We start from the raw sequence: 24,631 nt of genomic DNA on the forward strand, positions 1-24,631 counted from the left end.
ACTAGTGAAATCAAATGCCGACATGTGCTTGCACAAGCTCGATGTACACTCACTGGATTATAACCACACTCACACATACTACACTGACACTCCAACACACACAAAACACACACACACACACATTCTTTCACACTCTTCACATACGCAGCTGCTACTCTCTGTTTATTATCTATGCATAGTCACTTTACCCCTACCTAAATGTACATGTTACCTCAATTACCTCGACTAACGCGTACCCCTACACATTGACTCGGTACCGGTACCCCTTGTATATAGCCTTGTTATTGTTATTTTATTGTGTTACTATTTTTCCTTTAGTTTATTTAGCAAATTTTTCTTACTTACTTTTTAAAATCTCTGCATTGTTTGTTAAGGGCTCGTGAGTAAGCATTTCACTGTTGCATTCGGCGCATGTGACAAATACTATTTTATTTTATTTGATACATAACCCACACAGAACAGATAAACATCATGTTTAATAAATAAGCAGCGTGTATTTGGATACGAAGGATGAGTCAAGAATGACAAAGACAAATATATGGATGTGGAGTGAATGGTAATGAATTCCAAAAGAGGATCGACTGTATGGACTGAAGACCTCCTCGCCCCCCTCTCCCCCCACCCACGGGGAAAACGTGCCACTTTTTTCCTCAAGGCTACCTCATCATCCCCGTGGAGTTCTCTTAAGTGCCAACATGCCGAGTTCCTTTGAAAGGGCTTTCAAAGTGGAAATCCACTCACTGCTACGCTGAACATAATATAGAATATTGTGTTTTCTTTGTCTCCACCAGCCTCTCTCTCTGCCTCCCTTTCTCTCTGCACCCACTCGCTCCTGTCAAAGTGTTTTTGAAGTCAAACCTTGGAGGATGGCTAAATAGAAACAGCGAACTTGCCATCACCTGGGTCCTTTGGATAGATTCGCCCTTTTGAAGGAGCTCTTCAATAAGACAGAGGAGCCAAATGTTTGACTTGACCGTAATTAACGAGATGAGGTCCTCCCGGACTCCACGATATAGTCTAAATTAAATACGAAAGCCATTTAACGGACAGCATAATCGGGTACTTTGGTAGTTGATTTTATTGAAGGTGTACACAGCGTCGATATGTAGGTGATTCCCTGCACGCTTCAAGACATACACCTCTATTAAATTGGGTTCCCAGGAGAAATGGCTACCGTGTTGAGTGAGTGACAAGGCCCTTGGATGGGATTCAGGTACAGAGAGCCAATTGTAGTCCTAATAGGGTATTGCAAAGCCTTATGGACCCACTAGGTCCAGGGAGGATATAGGTAGTGTAAAATGGTGAAAAAGATTGAGATATCAAAATGAGTCTGTCAAAATGGCATTGTCAAATACAAAGTCTCCTTGAGTCCCACCGTAACCCCGGCGCGTTTTGGACTTCTAACCCTTTTTAAACGTTGTTTGTTTGAGCTACAGACTTCTGTACCATTGGATTAGTCTATTTCTTCTGCATCTACATAGATACCAACCATTAGTCTGTCTGATAAATGAGGGCTGAGCTAGATCCCAAAGGGTTCCAGGGCCAGGTCTTCTCACAAAAACGTCTGTAGACTCTCACATACACGCTCTATGACACTCACAAGCCACACAAGAGTAGTTAGAAGGTAAGGAATTATTCAAATCAAATCAAATCAAATCAAATTTTATTGGTCACATGCGCCGAATACAACAGGTGCAGACATTACAGTGAAATGCTTACTTACAGCCCTTAACCAACAGTGCATTTATTTTAAACAAAAAAAGTAAAAATAAAACAACAAAAAAAGTGTTGAGAAAAAAAAAGAGCAGAAGTAAAATAAAGTGACTGTAGGGAGGCTATATATACAGGGGGGTACCGTTGCAGAGTCAATGTGCGGGGGCACCGGCTAGTTGAGGTAGTTGAGGTAATATGCACATGTGGGTAGAGTTAAAGTGACTATGCATAAATACTTAACAGAGTAGCAGCAGCGTAAAAAGGATGGGGTGGGGGGGCAGTGCAAATAGTCCGGGTAGCCATGATTAGCTGTTCAGGAGTCTTATGGCTTGGGGGTAGAAGCTGTTGAGAAGTCTTTTGGACCTAGACTTGGCACTCCGGTACCGCTTGCCGTGCGGTAGCAGAGAGAACAGTCTATGACTAGGGTGGCTGGAGTCTTTGACAATTTTGAGGGCCTTCCTCTGACACCGCCTGGTATAGAGGTCCTGGATGGCAGGAAGCTTTGCCCCAGTGATGTACTGGGCCGTACGCACTACCCTCTGTAGTGCCTTGCGGTCGGAGGCCAAGCAGTTGCCATACCAGGCGGTGATGCAACCAGTCAGGATGCTCTCGATGGTGCAGCTGTAGAATTTTTTGAGGATCTGAGGACCCATGCCAAATCTTTTTAGTCTCCTGAGGGGGAATAGGCTTTGTCGTGCCCTCTTCACGACTGTCTTGGTGTGTTTGGACCATGATAGTTCGTTGGTGATGTGGACACCAAGGAACTTGAAGCTCTCAACCTGTTCCACTACAGCCCCGTCGATGAGAATGGGGGCGTGCTCAGTCCTCTTTTTTTTCCTGTAGTCCACAATCATCTCCTTTGTCTTGGTCACGTTGAGGGAGAGGTTGTTGTCCTGGCACCACACGGCCAGATCTCTGACCTCCTCCCTATAGGCTGTCTCATCGTTGTCGGTGATCAGGCCTACCACTGTTGTGTCGTCGGCAAACTTAATGATGGTGTTGGAGTCGTGCCTGGCCATGCAGTCAGGGGTGAACAGAGAGTACAGGAGGGGACTGAGCACGCACCCCTGAGGGGCCCCCGTGTTGAGGATCAGTGTGGCAGATGTGTTGTTACCTACCCTTACCACCTGGGGGCGGCCCGTCAGGAAGTCCAGGATCCAGTTGCAGAGGGAGGTGTTTAGTCCCAGGATCCTTAGCTTAGTGATGAGCTTAGAGGGCACTATGGTGTTGAATGCTGAGCTGTAGTCAATGAATAGCATTCTCACGTAGGTGTTCCTCTTGTCCAGGTGGGAAAGGGCAGTGTGGAGTGCAATAGAGATTGCATCATCTGTGGATCTGTTGGGGCGGTATGCAAATTGGAGTGGGTCTAGGGTTTCTGGGATAATGCTGTTGATGTGAGCCATGACCAGCCTTTCAAAGCACTTCATGGCTACAGACGTCAGTGCTACGGGTCGGTAGTCATTTAGGCAGGTTATCTTAGAGTCCTTGGGCACGGGGACTATGGTGGTCTGCTTGAAACATGTTGGTATTACAGACTCAGTCAGGGACATGTTGAAAATGTCAGTGAAGACACTTGCCAGTTGGTCAGCACATGCTCGGAGTACACGTCCTGGTAATCCGTCTGGCCCTGCGGCCTTGTGAATGTTGACCTGCTTAAAAGTCTTACTCACATCGGCCATGGAGAGCGTGATCACATAGTCATCCGGAACAGCTGGTGCTCTCATGCATGCTTCAGTGTTGCTTGCCTCGAAGCGAGCATAGAAGTGGTTTAGCTCGTCTGGTAGGCTTGTGTCACTGGGCAGCTCGCGGCTGTGCTTCCCTTTGTAGTCTGTAATAGTTTTCAAGCCCTGCCACATCCGACGAGCGTCAGAGCCAGTGTAGTACGATTCAATCTTAGACCTGTATTGACTCTTTGCCTGTTTGATGGTTCGTCGGAGGTCATAGCGGGATTTCTTATAAGCGTCCGGGTTAGAGTCCCGTTCCTTGAAAGCGGCAGCTCTACCCTTTAGCTCAGTGCGGATGTTTCCTGTAATCCATGGCTTCTGGTTGGGGTATGTACGTACGGTCACTGTGGGGACGACATCATCGATGCACTTATTGATGAAGCCAGTGACTGATGTGGTGTACTCATCAATGCTGTCTGAAGAATCCCGGAACATGTTCCAGTCTGTGCTAGCAAAACAGTCCTGTAGCTTAGCATCTGCGTCATCTGACCACTTTTTTATTAACTGAGTCACTGGTGCTTCCTGCTTTAGTTTTTGCTTATAAGCAGGAATCAGGAGGATAGAGTTATGGTCAGATTTGCCAAATGGAGGGCGAGGGAGAGCTTTGTATGCGTCTCTGTGTGTGGAGTAAAGGTGGTCTAGAGTTTTTTTCCCTCTGGTTGCACATTTAACATGCTGGTAGAAATTAGGTAGAACGGATTTAAGTTTCCCTGCATTAAAGTCCCCGGCCACTAGGAGCGCTGCATCTGGATGAGCGTTTTCCTGTTGATTAATGGCCTTGTACAACTCATTCAGTGCAATCTTAATGCCAGCATTGGTTTGTGGTGGTAAATAGACAGCTATGAAAAATATAGATGAAAACTCTCTTGGTAAATAGTGTGGTCTACAGCTTATCATAAGATACTCTACCTCAGGCGAGCAAGACCTCGAGACTTCCTTAGTATTTGGTTTAGTGCACCAGCTGTTGTTTACAAATATACACAGACCGCCACCCCTTGTCTTACCAGAGTCAGCCGTTCTGTCCTGCCGATGTAGCGTATAGCCTGCTAGCTGAATGTTATCATTGTCGTCGTTCAGCCACGACTCGGTGAAACATAATATATTACAGTTTTTAATGTCCCGTTGGTAGGATAACCGTAATCTTAAATCGTCCTCTCTATTTTCAAAAGATTGAACGTTGGCTAATAGGATTGATGGAAGAGGCAGTTTACTCGCTCGCCGTCGGATCCTTACAAGGCACCCCGATCTGCGTCCACGATATCTCCGTCTCTTCTTCACGCGAATGACGGGGATTTGGGCCTTGTCGGGTGTCTGTATGATATCCTTCGCGGCCGCCTCGTTGAAGAAAAAATCTTCGTCCAATACGAGGTGAGTAATCGCTGTCCTGATATCCAGAAGCTCTTTTTTGTTATAAGAGACGATGGCAGAAACATTATGTACAAAATAAATTACAAATAACGCGGAAAAACACACATAATAGTACAATTGGTTAGAGGGCTGGAAAACGGCAGCCATCTTCTCCGGCGCTGTTCTGTTCTACATAGTGTCACGCCCTGATCTGTTTCACCTGTCTTGTGCTTGTCTCCACCCCTCACCAGGTGTCTCCCATTTGTCCCCATTATCCTCTGTGTATTTATACCAGTGTTTTCTGTTTGTCTGTTGCCAGTTCGTCTTGTCCCGTCAAGTCCTACCAGCGTGTTCCCATGTTTCCTGTGCTCTAGTTTTTGCTTTTCCTAGTCTTCTCAGTTCTGACCTTTCTGCCTGTCCTGACCTTGATCCTGCCTGCCGTCCTGTACCTGCCTGACTCTGATTTGGATTGCGACTCTTTGCCTGCCTTGACCTACCGATTGCCTGCTGTCCTGTACCTGCCTGCTGTCCTGTACCTGCCTGACTCTGATTTGGATTACGACACTTTGCCTGCCTTGACCTACCGATTGCCTGCTGTCCTGTACCTGCCTGACTCTGATTTGGATTACGACTCTTTGCTTGCCTTACTTACCTTTTGCCTGCCCCTTGTACTATAATAAACTCTGAGACTCGTACTATCCGCTTCCTGTGTCCGCATCTGGGTCTTAGCCTGAGCCGTGATAGTAGAACTGGCCATGACTGATCCAGCAGACTCGGACCAGCTCCACAATGCCGTCTCCTCCCACGGAGCCACCATTGGAAGACACAAGAAGTTACTTCACAACCTTATAGAAGAATTCCAGACCTTGGCGGAACGCCACGACCGTGCTTTCCATACAGTGCTGGAGCAAGTCCACAGATTGTCTATTAGGCAGCCAGCCACTACCGTAATCCCGGAAATCCCTGACTCACCTCCTCCGGAGCCTATGCAACTTGGCAGAGCTAGATTTTCTCCTGCCGAACGGTTACACAGACTGAACACCAAGAGCTGTCTGTATTGTGGGGTATGAGTACGCTGGTGGGCATTATGGAGAATGTCCAGTCTCCCCTTACTCGTACCCCTCAGTTCGTCTTGTCAGGTCTTACCAGTGTTTATTTCCTAGTTTTCCAGGTTCTGACCATTCTGCCTGCCCTGCCCCCGAGCCTGCCTGCCGTCCTGTACCTGCCTGACTCTGACCTGATTACGAACCTCTGCCTGCCCTGACCCCGAGCCTGCCTGCCGTCCTGTACCTGCCTGACTCTGACCTGATTACGAACCTCTGCCTGCCCTGACCCCGAGCCTGCCTGCCGTCCTGTACCTGCCTGACTCTGACCTGATTACGAACCTCTGCCTGCCCTGACCCCGAGCCTGCCTGCCGTCCTGTACCTGCCTGACTCTGACCTGATTATGAACCTCTGCCTGTCCTCGACCTGCCCTTTGCCTGCCCTTTGTTCTAATAAATTATTATTGAGAACTGTACTATCCACCTCCTGTGTCTGCATCTGGGTCATATCCAGAGTCGTGATAAAAACTCTGATTTGGAAATCTTGGACTAAAGGAACTAAGAAATACAATGAACACTTACGAAAGAGCTTTAAAAAACGCTGCTCAATTGCTACAATTTTACATGCAGACCAGTTCATTTGTAAATGAGGATCGGACATAGGCACAAGTCCTCATTTCTACCAATTCATCACAAATGAAGTGCTGTCTTTTCAGAAGAAACTGTGCCTTCAGTTTTTTCATTAACAGCCTCTCTAGTTGTATTTATTTTGGCATAAATCTGCTTCTCTCACGCCCTGACCTGGAGAGACTTATTATTTGGGTCAGGGTGTGAAAATCTATGTTTTGTAGTTCTATGTTTGGCCGGGTGTGGTTCCCAATCAGAGGCAGCTGTCGCTCGTTGTCTCTGATTGGGGATCATACTTAGGTAGCCAGTTTTCCTGCCTGGGTTGTGGGATCTTGTTTGTGTTCCTGTTAGGCTTGCTTCGTGTATAGCCCATAGGACTTCACGGTTTCGTTGAGTTTGTTATTTTGTCTAGTGTTTATCCAGTTTAATAAACATGTTCGCATACCACGCTGCACCTTGGTCTGACCCGTCTCTCAACGATTGTGACAGAAGATCCCACCAAAAACAGACCAAGCAGCGTGCCCAGGAGCAGCAGACACCCTGGACACAGGTGGGGAAGTCATTTTGGACTTGGGAGGAGATTTTGGCCGGTAGAGGACCCTGGGCGAAGGAGGAAGCCCAGGCAGGAGAGGAGAAACGGCGACCCAAAAGGACTCGGTCAGGAAGAAAGCCTGAGAAGCAGACCCAATAAAACATTTTGGGGGGGCACACGGGGTGGTTGGCGGTGCCAGGGTTCAGAGCAGAGCCAACTCCCCGTATTCACGCTAAGAAGCGTGTGACAGTGCAGGCTCCGTGCTGCGCCGGTTCTACGTACTGTATCGCCAGTGCGCGTGCACAGCCCAGTGCGTCCTGTGCTAATGCCACACACGTACTGTGCGTAAGAGGGCATCCAGCCAGGACGGGTTGTGCCAGCTCTATGCTCCAGACCTCCAGTGCGCCTCCACAGTCCGGTACGCCCCGTACCTGCTCCCCGCACCAAACCAGTGGTGCACGTATCCAGTCCGGTACAGCCTGTGCCAGCTCCTCGCACCAAACCAGTGGTGCCTGTCGGCAGCCCGGTACGCCCCGTACCTGCTCCCTGCACCAAACCAGTGGTGCGCGTATCCAGTCCGGAACACCCCATGCCAGCTCCTCGCACCAAACCAGTGGTGCGTGTATCCAGTCCGGCACGGCCCGTGCCTGCTCCTCGCACCAAATCAGTGGTGCGTGTCTCCAGTCCGGCCCGTTCCTACTCCTCGCACCAGACCAGTGCTGCGTGTCCCCAGGCCGGCCCGGCCCATTCCACCGGTGCCTGGTCCAGCTCCGGTCAGCGGCTCCACTCCGGCGCCAGAGCAGTCCGCTCCACCGGTACCTGATCCAGCTCCAGTCAGCTGCTCCACTCTGGAGCCAGAGCAGCCCGCTCCACTGGTGCCAATTCCAGCTCCGGTCAGTGGCTCCACTCCGGAGCCAGAGCATTCCGCTCCACCGGTACCTGATCCAGCTCCGGTCAACTGCTCTAATCCAGAGCCAGAGCAGTCCGCTCCACCGGTGCACAGTCCAGCTCCGGTCAGCGGCTCCACTCCGGAGCCAGAGCAGTCCGCTCCACCGGGGTCCAGTTCAGCTCCGGTCAGCGGCTCCACTCCGGAGCCAGAATAGTCCGCTCCACTGGTGCCTAGTCCAGCTCCAGTCAGCTGCTCTAATCTGGAGCCAGAGCAGTCCGCTCCACCGGGATCCAGTTCAGCTCCGGTCAGCGGCTCCACTCCGGAGCCAGAGTAGTCCGCTCCACCGGTACCTGATCCAGCTCCGGTCGGCTGCTCTAATCCGGAGTCAGAGCAGTCCGCCCTGACCTGGAGAGCAGTCTGCCCTGACCTGGAGAGACCGTTATTATTTGGGTAGTTTGGTCAGGGTGTGAAAATCTATGTTTTGTAGTTCTATGTTTGGCCTGGTGTGGTTCCCAATCAGAGGCAGCTGTCGCTCGTTGTCTCTGATTGGGGATCATACTTAGGCAGCCAGTTTTCCTGCCTGGGTTGTGGGATCTTGTTTGTGTTCCTGTTAGGCTTGTTTCGTGTATAGCCCTTAGGACTTCACGGTTTCGTTGAGTTTGTTATTTTGTCTAGTGTTTATCCAGTTTAATAAACATGTTCGCATACCACGCTGCACCTTGGTCTGACCCGTCTCTCAACGATCGTGACAGCTTCCATATGTTTTCACCCTGTTTCAAAAGAGGAGTTTTTAGCGAAAGAACTGAAGGCTAGGGGCTAATGTTTATCGTTAAGAAAAGTAGAGGGGCTCTTCTGAAGAACAAGAATGCTATAGCAACCACATCATCAAAATCTACCAAAATGGCAGAGAGCAGAGCTCCCCACCATCAAACAATAAGCCTTCTACAGTATCTCTAAACTCCAGAGCCTTTCTCACTTTTATTAGCCTCCCTCCCTACTCTCCCACTTTAATGAGTCATCCATCTCTCTTTTTCATCAATCCATCACTTTTAATCGGAATTCCCCCTTACCCGCTTAGTACAAATCCCATCTCTGGCCATGTAAAATGTAATGCAGAGCCTGGCTTTGGCGGAATCAAATAAAATTACCACACAGTAGGATAAGCCTGGAAGTGATGACAAAATTAGATTTAGCGGCACGAGGAGCAATAGACTCGCCCAAAAATTGGATAGCCCTCATTTACATGGGAGGCGACAGAGGAACTCGGGGAAGTTCTTTGTAATTGAGACAAAGGACCGGCATTAAACACATTGTGATATCCTGGGAGGTGGGGCAGTGGATTACCACATTGATACAAAGCAAATCCTAACGAGAGGGAAACATGATTGTTTTCTGTTGTTCGCATTTGCTAGCTGGGAGGCAAATTATCCTATTCAGAGGCAGAATATACAAAAACCCTAATTACAGGCACGGATCGACGCACAGGCTTACCTGGGCTGATAGGGAACCCAGAAAAAGTGATAGCGGCCAGGGCCCATGGTATGGGTTTTTATCCGTGCCTGCTTAATTACATTTATCAACAACAACAACAATAAAAGGCCTTTATAGGCTACTGTAGCCACAAAACAATAGCACAACACCAACTCTGGCTCTTTAGTTATTATATTATTTTAGTTCTACCCCACTGATACAGGACCTATGGTGGGATAGGCTGCCTTTGATAATAAGTTCACTATCTTCAATAATTGAGGCAGAGCTGGAGGCTCCTTCTACTTCCATGTTGGTTTGAGTCAAGAGACTTGGCTTTATTTGCCTTTTGGCTGCAGGAGGAAAAGCACTAGACAATGCCAGCATCACCGTCAATTGTGAAACAAATAAGAAATAAACTTGAGCATGCATAACTATTCACCCACCCCCAAAGTCAATACTTTGTAGAGCCACCTTTTGCAGCAATTACAGCTACAAGTCTATTGGGGTATGTCTCTATAAGCTTGGCACATCTAGCCACTGGGATTCTTGCCCATTCTTCAAGGCAAAACTGCTCCAGCTCCTTCAAGTTGGATGGGTTCCGCTGGTGTACAGCAATCTTTAAGTCATACCACAGATTCTCAATTGGATTGAGGTCTGGGCTTTCCAAGACATTTAAATGTTTCCCCTTAAACCACTCGAGTGTTGCTTTAGCAGTATGCTTAGGATCATTGTCCTGCTGGAAGGTGAACCTCCGTCCCAGTCTCAAATCTCTGGAAGACTGAAACAGGTTTCCCTCAAGAATTTCCCTGTATTTAGCGCCATCCATCATTCCTTCAATTCTGACCAGTTTCCCAGTCCCTGCTAATGAAAAACATCCCCACAGCATGATGCTGCCACCACCATGCTTCACTGTGGGGATGGTGTTTTCGGGGTGATGAGAGGTGTTGGGTTTGCGCCAGACATAGCGTTTTCCTTGATGGCCAAAAAGCTCAATTTTAGTCTCAAAGCAATTGCTTTTTTCTGGCCACTCTTCCGTAAAGCCCAGCTCTGTGGAGTGTACGGCTTAAATTGGTCCTATGGACAGATACTCCAATATCCGCTGTGGAGCTTTGCAGCTCCTTCATGTCCTTTTTCACATTCCACCGCAAACTGTCATAAACAAATCTTCCACCGCTAAAAACAAATCAGACACTGCAAGCTCCTGGCTACTATCCAATCAAAGCCCAATTTACATTATCCCACCCTGGTCAGCCACTATTGGATTAAAAAGCCATACCTAACACAATATCTGCCAATTAATTTCCAGCAATGTCGCCCCTGTCTGTCTGTGTGGTGCGCGCATTTCTCTATCACTCTGTGTGTAGCCAGTTAGCAATGCTAATATAATACTGTCTTGTGGGTAAACAGAGAAAGAGAAAGGCTTTTTTTCAGATGAGACTAAAATTGAGCTTTTTGGCCATCAAGGAAAATGCTATGTCTGGCGCAAACCCAACACCTCTCATCACCCTGAGAACACCGTCCCCACAGTGAAGCATGGTGGTGGCAGCATCATGCTGTGGGGATGTTTTTCATCGGCAGGGACTGGGAAACTGGTCAGAATTGAAGGAATGATGGATGGCGCTAAATACAGGGAAATTCTTGAGGGAAACCTGTTTCAGTCTTCCAGAGATTTGAGACTGGGACGGAGGTTCACCTTCCAGCAGGACAATGACCCTAAGCATACTGCTAAAGCAACACTCGAGTGGTTTAAGGGGAAACATTTATATGTCTTGGAATGGCCTAGTCAAAGCCCAGGCCTCAATCCAATTGAGAATCTGTGGTATGAGTTAAAGATTGCTGTACACCAGCGGAACCCATCCAACTTGAAGGAGCTGGAGCAGTTTTGCCTTGAAGAATGGGCAAAAATCCCAGTGGCTAGATGTGCCAAGCTTATAGAGACATACCCCAATAGACTTGCAGCTGTAATTGCTGCAAAAGGTGTCTCTACAAAGTATTGACTTTGGGGTGAATAGTTATGCACGCTCAGGTTTTCAGTTTTTTTGTCTTATTTCTTGTTTGTTTCACAATAAAAAATATTTTGCATCTTCAAAGTGGTAGGCATGTTGTGCAAATCAAATGATACAAACCCCCAAAAATCCATTTTAATTCCAGGTTGTAAGGCAACAAAATAGGAAAAATGCCAAGGGGGGGGGGTGAATACTTTCACAAGCCACTGTACGTAAGATAGTCATGGTAATATCCAGTATTATCTACTGTTAATGGAAGAAAATGATATGAAACTCCCCTACACTTTTGACAAGTCATTAGACCTAGGAGAGCCGAATGATGTACCTTTGCTTCTCTGCGCTCACGCTCGATGAGTAGCTGAGTTCTCTTTTCAAGCAAGGTAATTGATCTGAGGATAGGATCCTCATAATTGAGGAAAGGTATGGCAAATAAAGACAGGAGTTACGCACATCAGTGGGCCCCATGCCTATCTTGAAACAGCTACAGGATACAGCTGAGCATCATAGACAGTATTATATATCTCTTATATATCTCCTGTGCCTCTCAAAGCCTTGATATACAGCAATACACTAGACATAACAGAGCGGGAAGCCCTTCTGTGACGTAACCGACTCTCTATCTCCCACTCTTCTATATAATGATTCCTTTAGAGAGACAAGAGAAAAGGACATTGTCTTCTCTCAGCGCTATCTACCTTTGCAAATCAAATCAGATTGAAAGGTAGAAATAAAAGCAAGTATGTATAGATATTAGGTTAGATAACCCGTTCCGTCTAGTTTCCGAGTGTATAGTACACCTCTGAATTCATCAATGTGTGGATTTTGAATACCCTATCGAATGACACTCATATTTCAACATCAATGACCAGATCAAATGGGTTCATTCTAATATATACATGTCACAACTCCCTTGGGGTAATTCCTATAGTCCCCTATATCTATCCATATCTCGAAGCCCTTACAGTACCTCCACAGCACTACTGTATCTACCGCCGCTATCTATTGTGATTCAGATGCTAAAAATAATCTCTAGAGGGAAGGGGGTGGTTAAATTATTCATCCACCTCCACCAGGGGCTCTCTCCCTGTTATTGGAGCCACCTCTTGTGACCCCGTATCAGGGAGACCACAGCTGCAGCGCTCCCCTGGGGCCTTGAAGATCCATATCTGGACCATCCTGGAAATGCAATAGGCACCCAGTTTACTTCCATTTGCCTCTTCGGTCCTCACTTAGGTATGTTGCACGGATGACGGTTAATTCCGCCATACAATAAGTTGATATCGATCAACATGTCGATACACAGGGTTGAGAATAGCCGTCAATAGCCGGTAAGGCTGGTGTTTCATCAACATGCTATTGATTGAGGAGCGCCATAAGGTCACAAGATGTGCCACGATAATTAAGTTTCTCCGTCACCAAAATATGACGAGTCATTATTCTCGGTGGTGCCATTTACGCACGTCGATGCCATTTGTCTACCACCATGCTGTGAGCATCGTAATAAATGGGCCTTTAACATTTTCACTGGTGGTTAACTACCGTATTGACCCCATTTCCAGTTTACGGGGCAGTAAATGTGCACCGTAGAAGCCATGTGGTGACACACTTTCGTAGTTTGCGACAGACACTTATAGATGTAGGATCTTCATTTGATCACTCTTTTGTTGCTGATCATTTTCCTGCACGGCAGGAAATGCAAACTTGTAGTGTATTCAAGGTTTAAAAAGGCTTATAACGTTTGTAATTTCGCTTTAAATTTCCACATTTGATTTGCACTAGCGAAAAATGTATCAACCCCTACAAAAAATATCAATTAATGCTGCAAGATTATTTTCCTGCTGAAGCAAACTGCCTCAAATAAAGCTCCTACATCTATATGTAGCACTTATTCTTGATTTCTTGTTTATAGTTTTTATTATTTGTGTCCTTGTTTGACATTTTACTGCACTGTTACTAGTAACACAAGCATTTCGCTGCACCCACTATAACATCTGCTAAACTGTGTACGCGACCAATAAACTTTGATTTGATTAATCTAGCGCTCGCGCTAGCCGTTAATGAGACATCAATCCATCACATATTTAGCAGACTACATTAGCACACTAATTAGGGCACACTCGTTAATGTGAAGCGTCACTCCTGTTGTTAGGGAATCTACTTCTGTTGTTAGGGAATCTTCAGGTTGCCACTTTTGGGGGGGTTTCAGCTGCCAAAAGTGAGATGGCACTTTTAAGTGTGAAGTTTGAAGATGTGTGAAATGTGAGGATCTTTGTCAGAGATGATCCGAGATGCGGATCAGCCTGTCAGCAAAGAAAATGTGTGACAGCCAACAGAGCTTGAGAGTGACAGTCAGTCAGTCGTGTGTGTGTGTGTGTGTGTGTGTATAATTGTATTACTGAATAATTCACCTCTACTGATTTAGTTTTCACAGGAGATTAGGACTCCTCTCCAAGCATGGCTGCTTTCCCAGGGGAAGGGGTTTGCCAAACCTGAGAACTCAACGTGTTCATGTGCCTGTGCCGGTAAGGGTTGTCTGGACGGGAGTCTGGTTGCGTGGGTAACACTCTCGCCACCGGAACCATATACTATATTTTTCCCCGCGACGGGGATCCTGGTTCAATCCCTGCATAAACCCTATGTATTTCTGCTCCCTCTACGTTGTCTCCCTGCATCTGCTCCTATCCTGTCCTAAAAATAATACAAGGACTTTGGAATTCCGTTATTTTCCATTTACAGTATATTTAATTTTGACTGTGGTATGTGTGTTTATGTGTGTTGGCAGCATGTGTCGATGTGCTTGGCAGTGTGTGTGTGTGTGTGGGCATGCGTGTATGTGTGTGCACCAGTGTGTGTTTGTGTGTGTGTTTTTTTTATGTGTGTGCACCTGGCTTTGCACCTGTGTGTGGATCTCTGTGTGTATGTGTGTGTGCATTTTATATACAACTCACAGTCCCCTTGCATATCACTAGATCACTGTTCACACCCAATTAGGTAATGAACCAAATTCTTCCAATCCCAAACCAAAGATCTGTCCTATTAGGGACACTGCACACATGGAGTTACACAACCCCTAGGTAGTCATTTGCTAGAGATTAAAATTATGTGCATAATATAGAGTTCACTGTATATTTGTTGTGTGTAATATTAACTGTATATGGTGTATATAGCTTTGTGTGTGTGTCCATCACTGCGTGTCAATCAATGGGAACAGGATCCAGGCTGGGGTAAAGTGTTTGTTCTCACTCCTCTCTGATAGGGCTGCTCCCACTCCTTCCTTTTGCCATGGCGAGGAGAATATTCCAAACACAACCCCAACACTCACCTCCCGCACATCTAACCCCCATCACTCAATTTAGGAAAAGACTGATGAAGCCCTCTTCAATCTTTTCCTGCACAATAGTTTTCAATCAGTACAGGAAGACCTGATGTTATTATGATCCGTGTGACTTTGTGCAATTCTGATTCTGAAGAGTTCTGTTTTTTATATCCAACTCTCTTTAAAAGCACATATTTTGTCAGCTCCTCATCTTATAAGAAAGATAGTTTTTTCTTAAAATAATGTTTGACTTTCTTCCTCCTGCTTGACAAGATTCGAATGAAATACAACAACAACCTCTGTTGTATGCCTTCCGACTACACTGGTATCAACCTACTGTTACATATTTGCTTCTCCTTGTTTGACTAATGCTTTCTGTCTTTGTGGTGGATCTGGCTTTGGCGATCGGTTGGTGTTTTGGCAGCGGTATTGATCGTGTGTGTTTGTGTGTGTGTGTAGCCTAATCAATGTGACGGATCTGGGGGTGGTTCGGCCCCGGCTACCTCAACCTGCCCCACGCTGGGGCCTCTGCTCTTCCTCTCTTCTCTTCCTATGGCCTCCTGCTGAGGCTATCGATCCCCCCTTCTCTGGGGGAGGAGGGAAGTTGGAACAGTAAAATCCCACAACAGCCACAACTCCCTCCAACCCTGGCTTCTAATGTGAGCTGCCTTCGCAGTGGAGAGAGAGCTGGGAGTGGATTCGAGGCAAATGGGAGTTATAATGTTGGTGTTGGGTTTGAAAGTAGTTTGTTGACAAACTTTATAGGGCCCTAACTTTTCCAGATAAGTCAAAAATGTAATTATCCTGCAAAATGCTGCAAGAATGCGCTTTTGATTCCACGTTTTTAACCAATAAAATGATGTAATAAATGTTTGTGATTCTTGTGATGTTTAGGATAATGTAAAATGATGTAAATGTCATAATTACAGTGGTACATAGAGGTGAGAGGATCATATTGGTCTACATGTCTTCTTATCAAGTGAAACAGGCATGTACTACCTGTGCTTGTCCAATAAGAACACAGATTTTCATTGTCTGTTGCAAAACGTTTTGCTACGGTGTGCCCAACTGAACAAGACCCTGGTTTGATTGAATTGGGCCTTTAGTAAGTCAAGTGATTATTAAGAGTGGAGGAGTGAACATTGCTAATGAAACCTCTTGTGTCATTGTCTGATGGACGGGGGGATAAAAGAGGAGGGGAAGGAAAACGAGAGGAGGAATGGATAGTGCAATATAAGGCAAGAGTGAAACGAGGTCTCCACTTACGCATCAAAGCGAAGATTCTGCTTCTCCTCAAAGAAGAAATCCAGGACAAACTTCCGCACAAAGTCTGGGTTCAGCGTGTTATCGATCACTTCCGTTCGGCCAAACTGCTCCGGAACGGGCGAGGGAGGGAGGAGAAGGAGGGGGAGAGAAGAAGAGAGAAAGAGAGAAATGAGTCAGTACTGTAAGAGATCACATCATCATCGTCACTTGATGGCTTGAAAACATATTCAGAATGACTCAATAATTGTGCCTGAGGCTGGTCTATCTGGTAATGCTGTCGCCTGCAGCACATATGCAACACCCTTAGCATGGTTACGAATGGGGAGTGAATTCCACTCGGCCCTCCAAAAAATACATTTACTCCTTTTTTTTTGTGAGTGCTGACCTGTCAAAGCAGAATCACCATAGCGATCAATCAGTGCTTTCTAAGCTTCTCCTAGAAATGGATTCAGTCCTTGACTTCAGCCTTCACGCTTTATTGTGTTTTATCCTCTCTATTTTTTTGTGTAATGTTGTCTCTGGCTGGAGCAACCTTTTATGTATTTTTGTGTTATATCAAATCACAAAGTTTGTTGCTACACTACGAAACCAAATACTTAGTGAGCCGCTTTTCTGGAAAATGTGCATACGCTAATACCCCTCGGCCCACAGCTCGCTGTCCCAATGTCCCATCATGCTCTCTGGCAGCAGAGATGAGCTAATGATCCGTGTTCTGCCACAACATCCAGACCACTCTGTCCCCCCCACACCCCCAGTCCCAAATCTCCAATGTCTAACACAGTCCATAGAACGCACTTATAGAGGGATCTCATGGACTGAAGAGAACCCGGCTCTATCAAGCATTAATCTTGTGTGTGTGTGGTTTCAGTCTTGCTTTGTGTTAGCTCCTGGTTAATTCTATAAGCTGTGGTGACAGTGTGTTGGAGGAGGGAGATATTAGGGAAGATTAAGGTACTTTGGAGATGTCTGTGGTTTGTGGTCACATTTGGCAATAAATGTCATTGAGAACAGTTTGATCGCATTGTACGTTGTCAGTGTTTACATGCGGTGCCACATATGGCTCTTTAACTCCCCCTTCTCCGTGGCAATCTTTAATTACTAATTGAAAGTTATCAATAGGCTATCCAAAAACTCCCAGGTTTTCCAAAAATCCCAGTTGAAAGATCAATAAACAAGAAATCCATGAATCCTCCAACCAGATTTCTGGAAAACATGGGAATTTAGGGAAAGTTACCAGAATTTTGTAACCCTAATACTGAGGCAGCAGCTGTACAAAAGTACAGTGGAGAAACAGAAGCCCCCCCCCTCACCCTCACACACACACACAAGTACACGCACACACAAAAGTACACATGGCAAGTACACACACACAGACAAACACACACACACACACCAACACACCCCCACTGGGAGGAGAGAGAAGCAAGGAGAAGTGCAGTAGCAGGTAGCTGGTATTGATGGAAACTTGGAAGATTGATGACAGGTGTCCAAATATGCCTGTACTCAAAAGTGTCATCCATAAAGGACAGATCTACAGATCTGCATTCATTTCATATCTCAGCAGCATGAAAGAGCAGCAAAGTCAATAGATTTATAAGACAACTCTTCCTGTCGCCTTGTTCTGTGTTTGTGTGTGCGTGCGGCCGTGCATAGTGGATGAGACATGACAAGTAGTGTGGGATGGATTGGCGGTATGAGCGTCAGGAGGTGTCGAGGGGGTTGGGAAAGGAGGGTGGTGGTGGTGGTGAAGAGGAGGCGAGGGGTGGGGGAGGGAGAGGTGTCAGAGAGGGGGGCTCTTGACTTGCAGTTGCATCACTCTTGTTTCATCCTTCGCTGCTTATTAAGACAGTCGATACTCAGAAGGAGCTGAGTATACCTATCATTAAGAACACCTTCCTAATAATGAGTTGCATCCCTGCTTTTTCCCTTAGAACAGCCTCAATTCGTCGGTGCATGGACTCTACAAGGTGTCGAACGCGTACCACAGGGATGCTGGCCCATGTTGACTCAAATGCTTCCCACAGTTGTGTCAAGTTGGCTGGATGTCCTTTCGGTGGTAGACCATTCTTGATACACATGGGAAACTGTTGAGCATAAAGAACCCAGCAGCACTGCAGTTCTTGACACAAACCGGTGCGCCTGGCACCTACAGTCGTGGTCAAATGTTTTGAGAATGACACAAATACTAATTTTCACAAAGTCTGCTGCCTCAGTTTTTATGATGGCAATTTGCATATACTCCAGAATGTTATGAAGAGTGATCAGATGAATTGCAATTAATTGCAAAGTCCCTCTTTGCCATTAAAATGAACTTAATCCCCCAAAAAAACATTTCTACTGCATTTCTGCCCTGCCACAAAAGGACCAGCTGACATCATGTCAGTGATTCTCCCGTTAACACAGGTGAGAGTGTTGACGAGGACAAGGTTGGAGATCACTCTGTCATGCTGATTGAGTTAGAATAACAGACTGGAAGCTTTAAAAGGAGGGTGGTGCTTGAAATCATTGTTCTTCCTCTGTTAACCATGGTTACCTGCAAGGAAACATGTGCCGTCATCATTGCTTTGCACAAAAAGGGCTTCACAGGCAAGGATATTGCTGCTAGTAAGATTGCACCTAAATCAACCAATTGTCGGATCATCAAGAACTTCAAGGAGAGAGGTTCAATTGTTGTGAAGAACCACCAGTGCAGAGCTTGCTCAGGAATGGCAGCAGGCAGGTGTGAGTGCATCTGCGCGACACAGTGAGGCGAAGACTTGTGTCAAGAAGAGCAGCAAAGAAGCCACTTCTCTCCAGGAAAAACATCAGGGACAGACTGATATTCTGCAAAAGGTACAGGGATTGGACTGCTGAGGACTGGGGTAAAGTCATTTTCTCTGATGAATCCCCTTTCCGATTGTTTGGGGCATCCGGAAAACACCTTGTCTGGAGAAGACAAGGTGAGCGCTACCATCAGTCCTGTGTCATGCCAACAGTAAAGCATCCTGAGACCATTCATGTGTGGGATTGCTTCTCAGCCAAGGGAGTGGGCTCACTCACAATTTTGCCCAAGAACACAGCCATGAATAAAGAATGGTACCAACACATCCTCCGAGAGCAACTTCTCCCAACCATCCAAGAACAGTTTGGTGATGACCAATGCCTTTTCCAGCAGGATGGAGCACCTTGCCATAAGGTAAAAGTGATAACTAAGTGGCTCGGAGAACAAAACATCGACATTTTGGGTCCATGGCCAGGAAACTCCCCAGACCTTAATCCCATTGAGAACTTGTGATCGATCCTCAAGAGGCGGGTGGACAAACAAAAACCCACAAATTCTGACAAACTCCAAGCATTGATTATGCAAGAATGGGCTGCCATCAGTCAGGATGTGGCCCAGAAGTTAATTGACAGCATGCCAGGGCGGATTGCAGAGGTCTTGAAAAAGAAGGGTCAACACACTGCAAATATTGACTCTTTGCATAAACTTAATTGTAATAAAAGCCTTTGACACTTATGGAATGCTTGTAATTATACTTCAGTATACCATAATAACATCTGACAAAAATATCTAAAAACACTGAAGCAGCAAACTTTGTGAAGACCAATACTTGTGTCATTCTCAAAACTTTTGACCACGACTGTCCTATCATACCGCGTTCAAAGGCACTTAAGATGAGACACACACTGCATCACCTGCCCGCTTTTAATTTGTTATATTCACACAGTGAATAACATAAGACAACATTGTCCTAACATGTCTGATTGAAAGTGCTGCACAGAGCTCCTTCTGCAGAATCACAGTATGAGCCAACGAGGGAGGAAGAAGAGAGCCTTCGAAGTAATCAGCGGAAAGGTTTGTCTCTCTATTTCAGTCTCTTCTCTTTCCATAATGAACCATCTTGTCTGCAAGTGGAACAAAAGTGGAGCAAGAGAGAGGGGGAGAGAGAGGGGGAGAGAGATTTAGAGAATTAGAGAGAGGGAGGAGAGAGAGAGAGAGAGAGAGAGAGAGAGAGAGAGAGAGAAATAGAGAAAAGCTGGGAGAGAGCTCATTCGAACAGGATACCGCCGGGATCCAAAATGTATTCCAAAATGAGACGAGTGGCCTCCGAATGTCACTTATCACACCACTCACCGTGGGTCGGAAATTGACAGCCAACATTGTTATTCTGGAAGAACTCGGTAGAAAGTAGGTTAGCATCGCTGTGGCTTCCCATAGTGTGTTTCTGAATGCATTCAGGTGCTTTGGAGTCGGCCTAATGAAGCGTCTTTAGCGTCGAGGGAGATGAGAGAGAGAGAGAGGGAGAGAGAGAGAGAGGGAGAGAGAGAGAGAGAGAGAGAGAGAGAGAGAGACAGAGACAGAGAGACAGAGAGACAGAGAGAGAGAGAGAGAAGAGTGGCTTCATATGGGGAGTTTGAAGCACCCTGGTACTGCCTGCCTGCCACACGGACGCACGCACGCGCTCTCTCACACACACACAAACACACACACGAACACACACACTTCAACAAGGAATAAGCAGCTTTGAAGGCTTTGTCGTTCTGGTCCATAATTAGTCGAGACCTGAATCGGGAATAAAGAAAACTTTATTTTTCTGGGTTTCTCACCTGCTTTGGATTCTAGTCAACTTGGCTTTGCAGAGCTGCTGGTGAAACTAATACTAATTATCTTGTTCGATATCGTTAGACATAGAAATTACATCTCTGCTGCTAACCTAATTGCATTAAAACATGCCCTGAGCCAAGTTTCACAATTCTACACATCCTCCCACTACCTATCGACACTTCTGTGTTCATTTGGCATCAAACGGAAGAAAACATCCTGAAACGGGGAGGAACTAACCTGAAATACCTATTTTTGTTTTGTGTTGCAAAATGTTTTAAAACGTTGCCTGCTCATGAACACAACCCAGGGTGGTGAGACCCATATTTCTTACAGGTGAGAGAGCAGTACAGTAGCTGTAGTGGTAGCCAGTGGGCATCTTTCACACAGTGATTAAACTGTACCGCAGCTTGGCCTGAGGTATGGAGGGCAGCAGACTGGGAAATTGAGGCATATGGCGAAGTCCAGGCTCGGCTCCAACCTGGCAAGGAAAGCAGAAAGGAGCTGCTCTTCCCTTTGTCCAGATGTATTTATTTATTAAAATAGAGTGTCGGAAAATAGATTGAGAGCAACACTGAGGAGCTCATCATGCTTTCATGGGAAATTAAAGGGTGGAAACTCGGTGAAAAGTTCACAGTGAAGTAACTTTTTAGCTGGCACCAGGTTATTTTATAACGTGTGAAGAGAAAATAAAGTTCCGAAGAGTAAATATCAAACGTTTATAATTCAGACAGTGGCGGCTGGTGACTTAAAAAGTTGAGGAGGGAAATAAGCTAACATATCAGATTTAAGATGGTAAAACCATGGATAATTTAGCTATTTGATTTTGAATTTTAGGTACAATGAGGGAAAAAAGTACACAGCGAGTTGAGTTGATGCCAAAGAGCTCGATTTTGGTCTCATCAGACCACAACACTTTCACCCAGTTCTCCTCTGAATCATTCAGATGTTCATTGGCAAACTTAAGACGGCCCTGTATATGTGCTTTCTTGAGCAGGGGGACCTTGCGGGCGCTGCAGGATTTCAGTCCTTCACGGCGTAGTGTGTTACCAATTGTTTTCTTGGTGACTATTGTCCCAGCTGCCTTGAGATCATTGACAAGATCCTCCCGTGTAGTTCTGGGCTGATTCCTCACCGTTCTCATGATCATTGCAACTCCACGAGGTGAGATCTTGCATGGAGCCCCAGGCCGAGGGAGATTGACAGTTATTTTGTGTTTCTTCCATTTGCGAACAATCGCACCAACTGTTGTCACCTTCTCACCAAACTGCTTGGCAATGGTCTTGTAGCCCATTCCAGCCTTGTGTAGGTCTACAATCTTGTCTCTGACATCCTTGGAGAGCTCTTTGGTCTTGGCCATGGTGGAGAGTTTGGAATCTGATTGATTGATTGCTTCTGTGGACAGGTGTCTTTTATACAGGTAATAAACTGAGATTAGGAGCACTCCCTTTAAGAGTGTGCTCATAATCTCAGCTCGTTACCTGTATAAAAGACACATGGGAGCCAGAAATCTTTCTGATTGAGAGGGGGTCAAATACTTATTTCCCTCAATAAAATGCAAATCAATTTATAACATTTTTGACATGCGTTTTTCTGGATTTTGTTGTTGTTATTCTGTCTCTCACTGTTCGAATAAACCTACCATTAAAATTATAGACTGATCATTTCTTTGCCAGTGGGCAAACGTACAAAATCAGCAGGGGATGAAATACTTTTTTCCCTCACTGTATACACACTACCAGTCAAAGGTTTGGACACACCTACTCATTCAAGGGGTTTTCTTAATTTTTTACATTGTAGAATAATAGTGAAGACATCAAAACTATGAAATAACACATATGGAATAATGTAGTAACCAAAAAAGTGTTAAACAAATCAAAATATATTTTATATTTGAGATTCTTTAAATAGCCACCCTTTGCCTTGATGACAGCTTTGCACACTCTTTTCACTGGTACTGTATATATCTTGTGGTCCTCTGTATCTCAGCTGGTAGAGCACGGCGCTTGTAACGCCAAGGTAATGGGTTCGATCCCCGGGACCACCTATACACAAAAATGTATGCACGCATGACCGTAAGTCGCAATGGATAAAAGCGTCTGCTAAATGGAATATTATATTATATCTTATGAAACATTGAATTTGGCCTTACTGCTGTTAGCCCATAGAAAGTATTGAATAATACATTCATACATGGCAAACAGATAGTAAAAAAAAAAATCAAAAGGAAGTATGGTTTGAGGTGTCTGAAATGCATCTGAGAGATACAGGAAAGCATCAGGAACAACAACAACAAAAAGGTTACATGTGTAACCCTGGTCCCAAAAAATCCCATTCATTTTCAGAGAGAGAGAGAGAGAGAGAGAGAGAGAGAGAGAGAGAGAGAGAGAGAGAGAGAGAGAGAGACAGAGAGAGAGAGAGAGAGAGAGAGAGAGAGAGAGAGAGAGAGAGAGAGCATCACAAAACTCGTTCACATATCCTACGCTTTTGCTCCCTTAGGTTCCAATAGCTTTTCAAGGACCGCTTCCCAATTTATTTTTGGGTGACCAAATGTTTGGACTACTCACTCCAAAAACCAATACTTATCTTGAATGACTTTTGCCAATTAAATTCTATTTGTATGAGGCTTTTTCACAATGTGACTGTCACAGAGCATTTTACCCACACATGCATGGTTAAGCCTTCCCTCTGGCTGTGTCTGGCTGACAATAATTGTGATTTATTATGGAGTCCCTAGACCAGAGGATGGGAAAGAATCCTAATTGGAACTGGTTAGAACCTGTTCAGACCAGTTAGGCCCAGTTAGGCTCGGTTCCACCGTTTTAGGCCCTATTAGGCCTTGATTATGATTAATATCCACGATCTCACTCAAAACATGAAACTGTTCCTTGAAGAGCAGGTCTTCCTTGTTGCTCCAACATCCTTGGTTCACCATCATATTAATTCTTAGATTCCTACAGTTGGGTGCATTAGTGCAGGTGAATAATAACATGTACTGCTAAATATATACATTTTTACATTTGAGTCATTTAGCAGATGCTCTTATCCAGAGTGCATACATTTTCATACTGGCCCCCCGTGGGAAACAAACCCACAACCCTGGCATTGCAAGCTCCATGCTCTACCAACTGAGCTACACGGGGCCCTCAGATAGCTATACAGTATGTGGATAATCTGGGGCATATTTCAGTTTTCTTTTCTCATTTAATTACATGGGTTATTGTTAGATGATTGCTAATGAACTTGCGAGAGAGTTTGTCACATTAACAATGCAACGTTGCTGTAATGCATTTTGAAAAGTAACTTTTGAATGCATTATTATTGTATATTCAGCTAACAATGCGAAATAACCATTATTCATTGATAAAGTTTGTGGTCGATTCCCTCCGCCCACTAAGGCACTTCTGTAATGAAGAACCACATTATCAAAGCCATATACAGTTCATTCCAGGGCCATATACAGTGCATTCGGAAAGCATTCAAACCCGTTGACTTATTCCACATTTTGTTACATTACAGCCTTATTCTAAAATGTATTAAATCGTTTTCCCCCTCATCAATCTACACACAATACCCCATAATGACAAAGCAAAAACAGGTTTTTAGAAATGTTTGCAAATATATATGTAAAAAAAAAAACGGAAATATGACATTTACATAAGTATTCAGACCCTTTACTCAGTACTTTGTTGAATCACCTTTGGCAGCGATTACAGCCTCGAGTCTTACATTTTACATTTTAGTCATTTAGCAGACGCTCTTATCCAGAGCGACTTACAGTTAGTGAGTGCATACATTTTCATACTGGCCCCCCGTGGTAAACGAACCCACAACCCTGGCGTTGCAAGCTCTACCAACTGAGCTTCAGGGGACTAATTACTGAGCTACAGGAGTCTTCTTGGGTATGATGAAGCTTGGCACACCTGTATTTGGGGAGTTTCTCCCATTCTTCTCTGCAGATCCTCTCAAGCTCAGTCAGGTTGGATGGGGAGCACCGCTGCACAGCTATTTTCAGGTCCCTCCAGAGATGTTCGATCGGGTTCAAGTCCGGGATCTGGCTGGGCCACTCAAGGACATTCGAAGCCACTCCTGCATTTTCTTGGCTGTGTGCTTAGG

At 45.4% G+C, this 24,631-nt stretch overlaps 1 protein-coding gene across 1 annotated transcript in view; it reads right to left on the reverse strand.

Annotated features, from left to right (window-relative positions):
• Positions 1–24,631, reverse strand: part of LOC311138270 (copine-9-like) — a gene marked incomplete at both ends in the record, with an annotated part of 142,723 nt that overhangs the window by 72,215 nt on the left and 45,877 nt on the right. The window contains one exon of the mRNA XM_084172953.1: positions 15,934–16,037. Coding sequence (XP_084029079.1) covers positions 15,934–16,037 — 104 coding nt within the window. The remainder of the gene's footprint in view (positions 1–15,933; positions 16,038–24,631) is intronic.

Source organism: Coregonus lavaretus (genome assembly GCF_964263955.1).
Source record: "Coregonus lavaretus genome assembly, chromosome: 12".
Classification (NCBI taxonomy): domain Eukaryota; kingdom Metazoa; phylum Chordata; class Actinopteri; order Salmoniformes; family Salmonidae; genus Coregonus; species Coregonus lavaretus.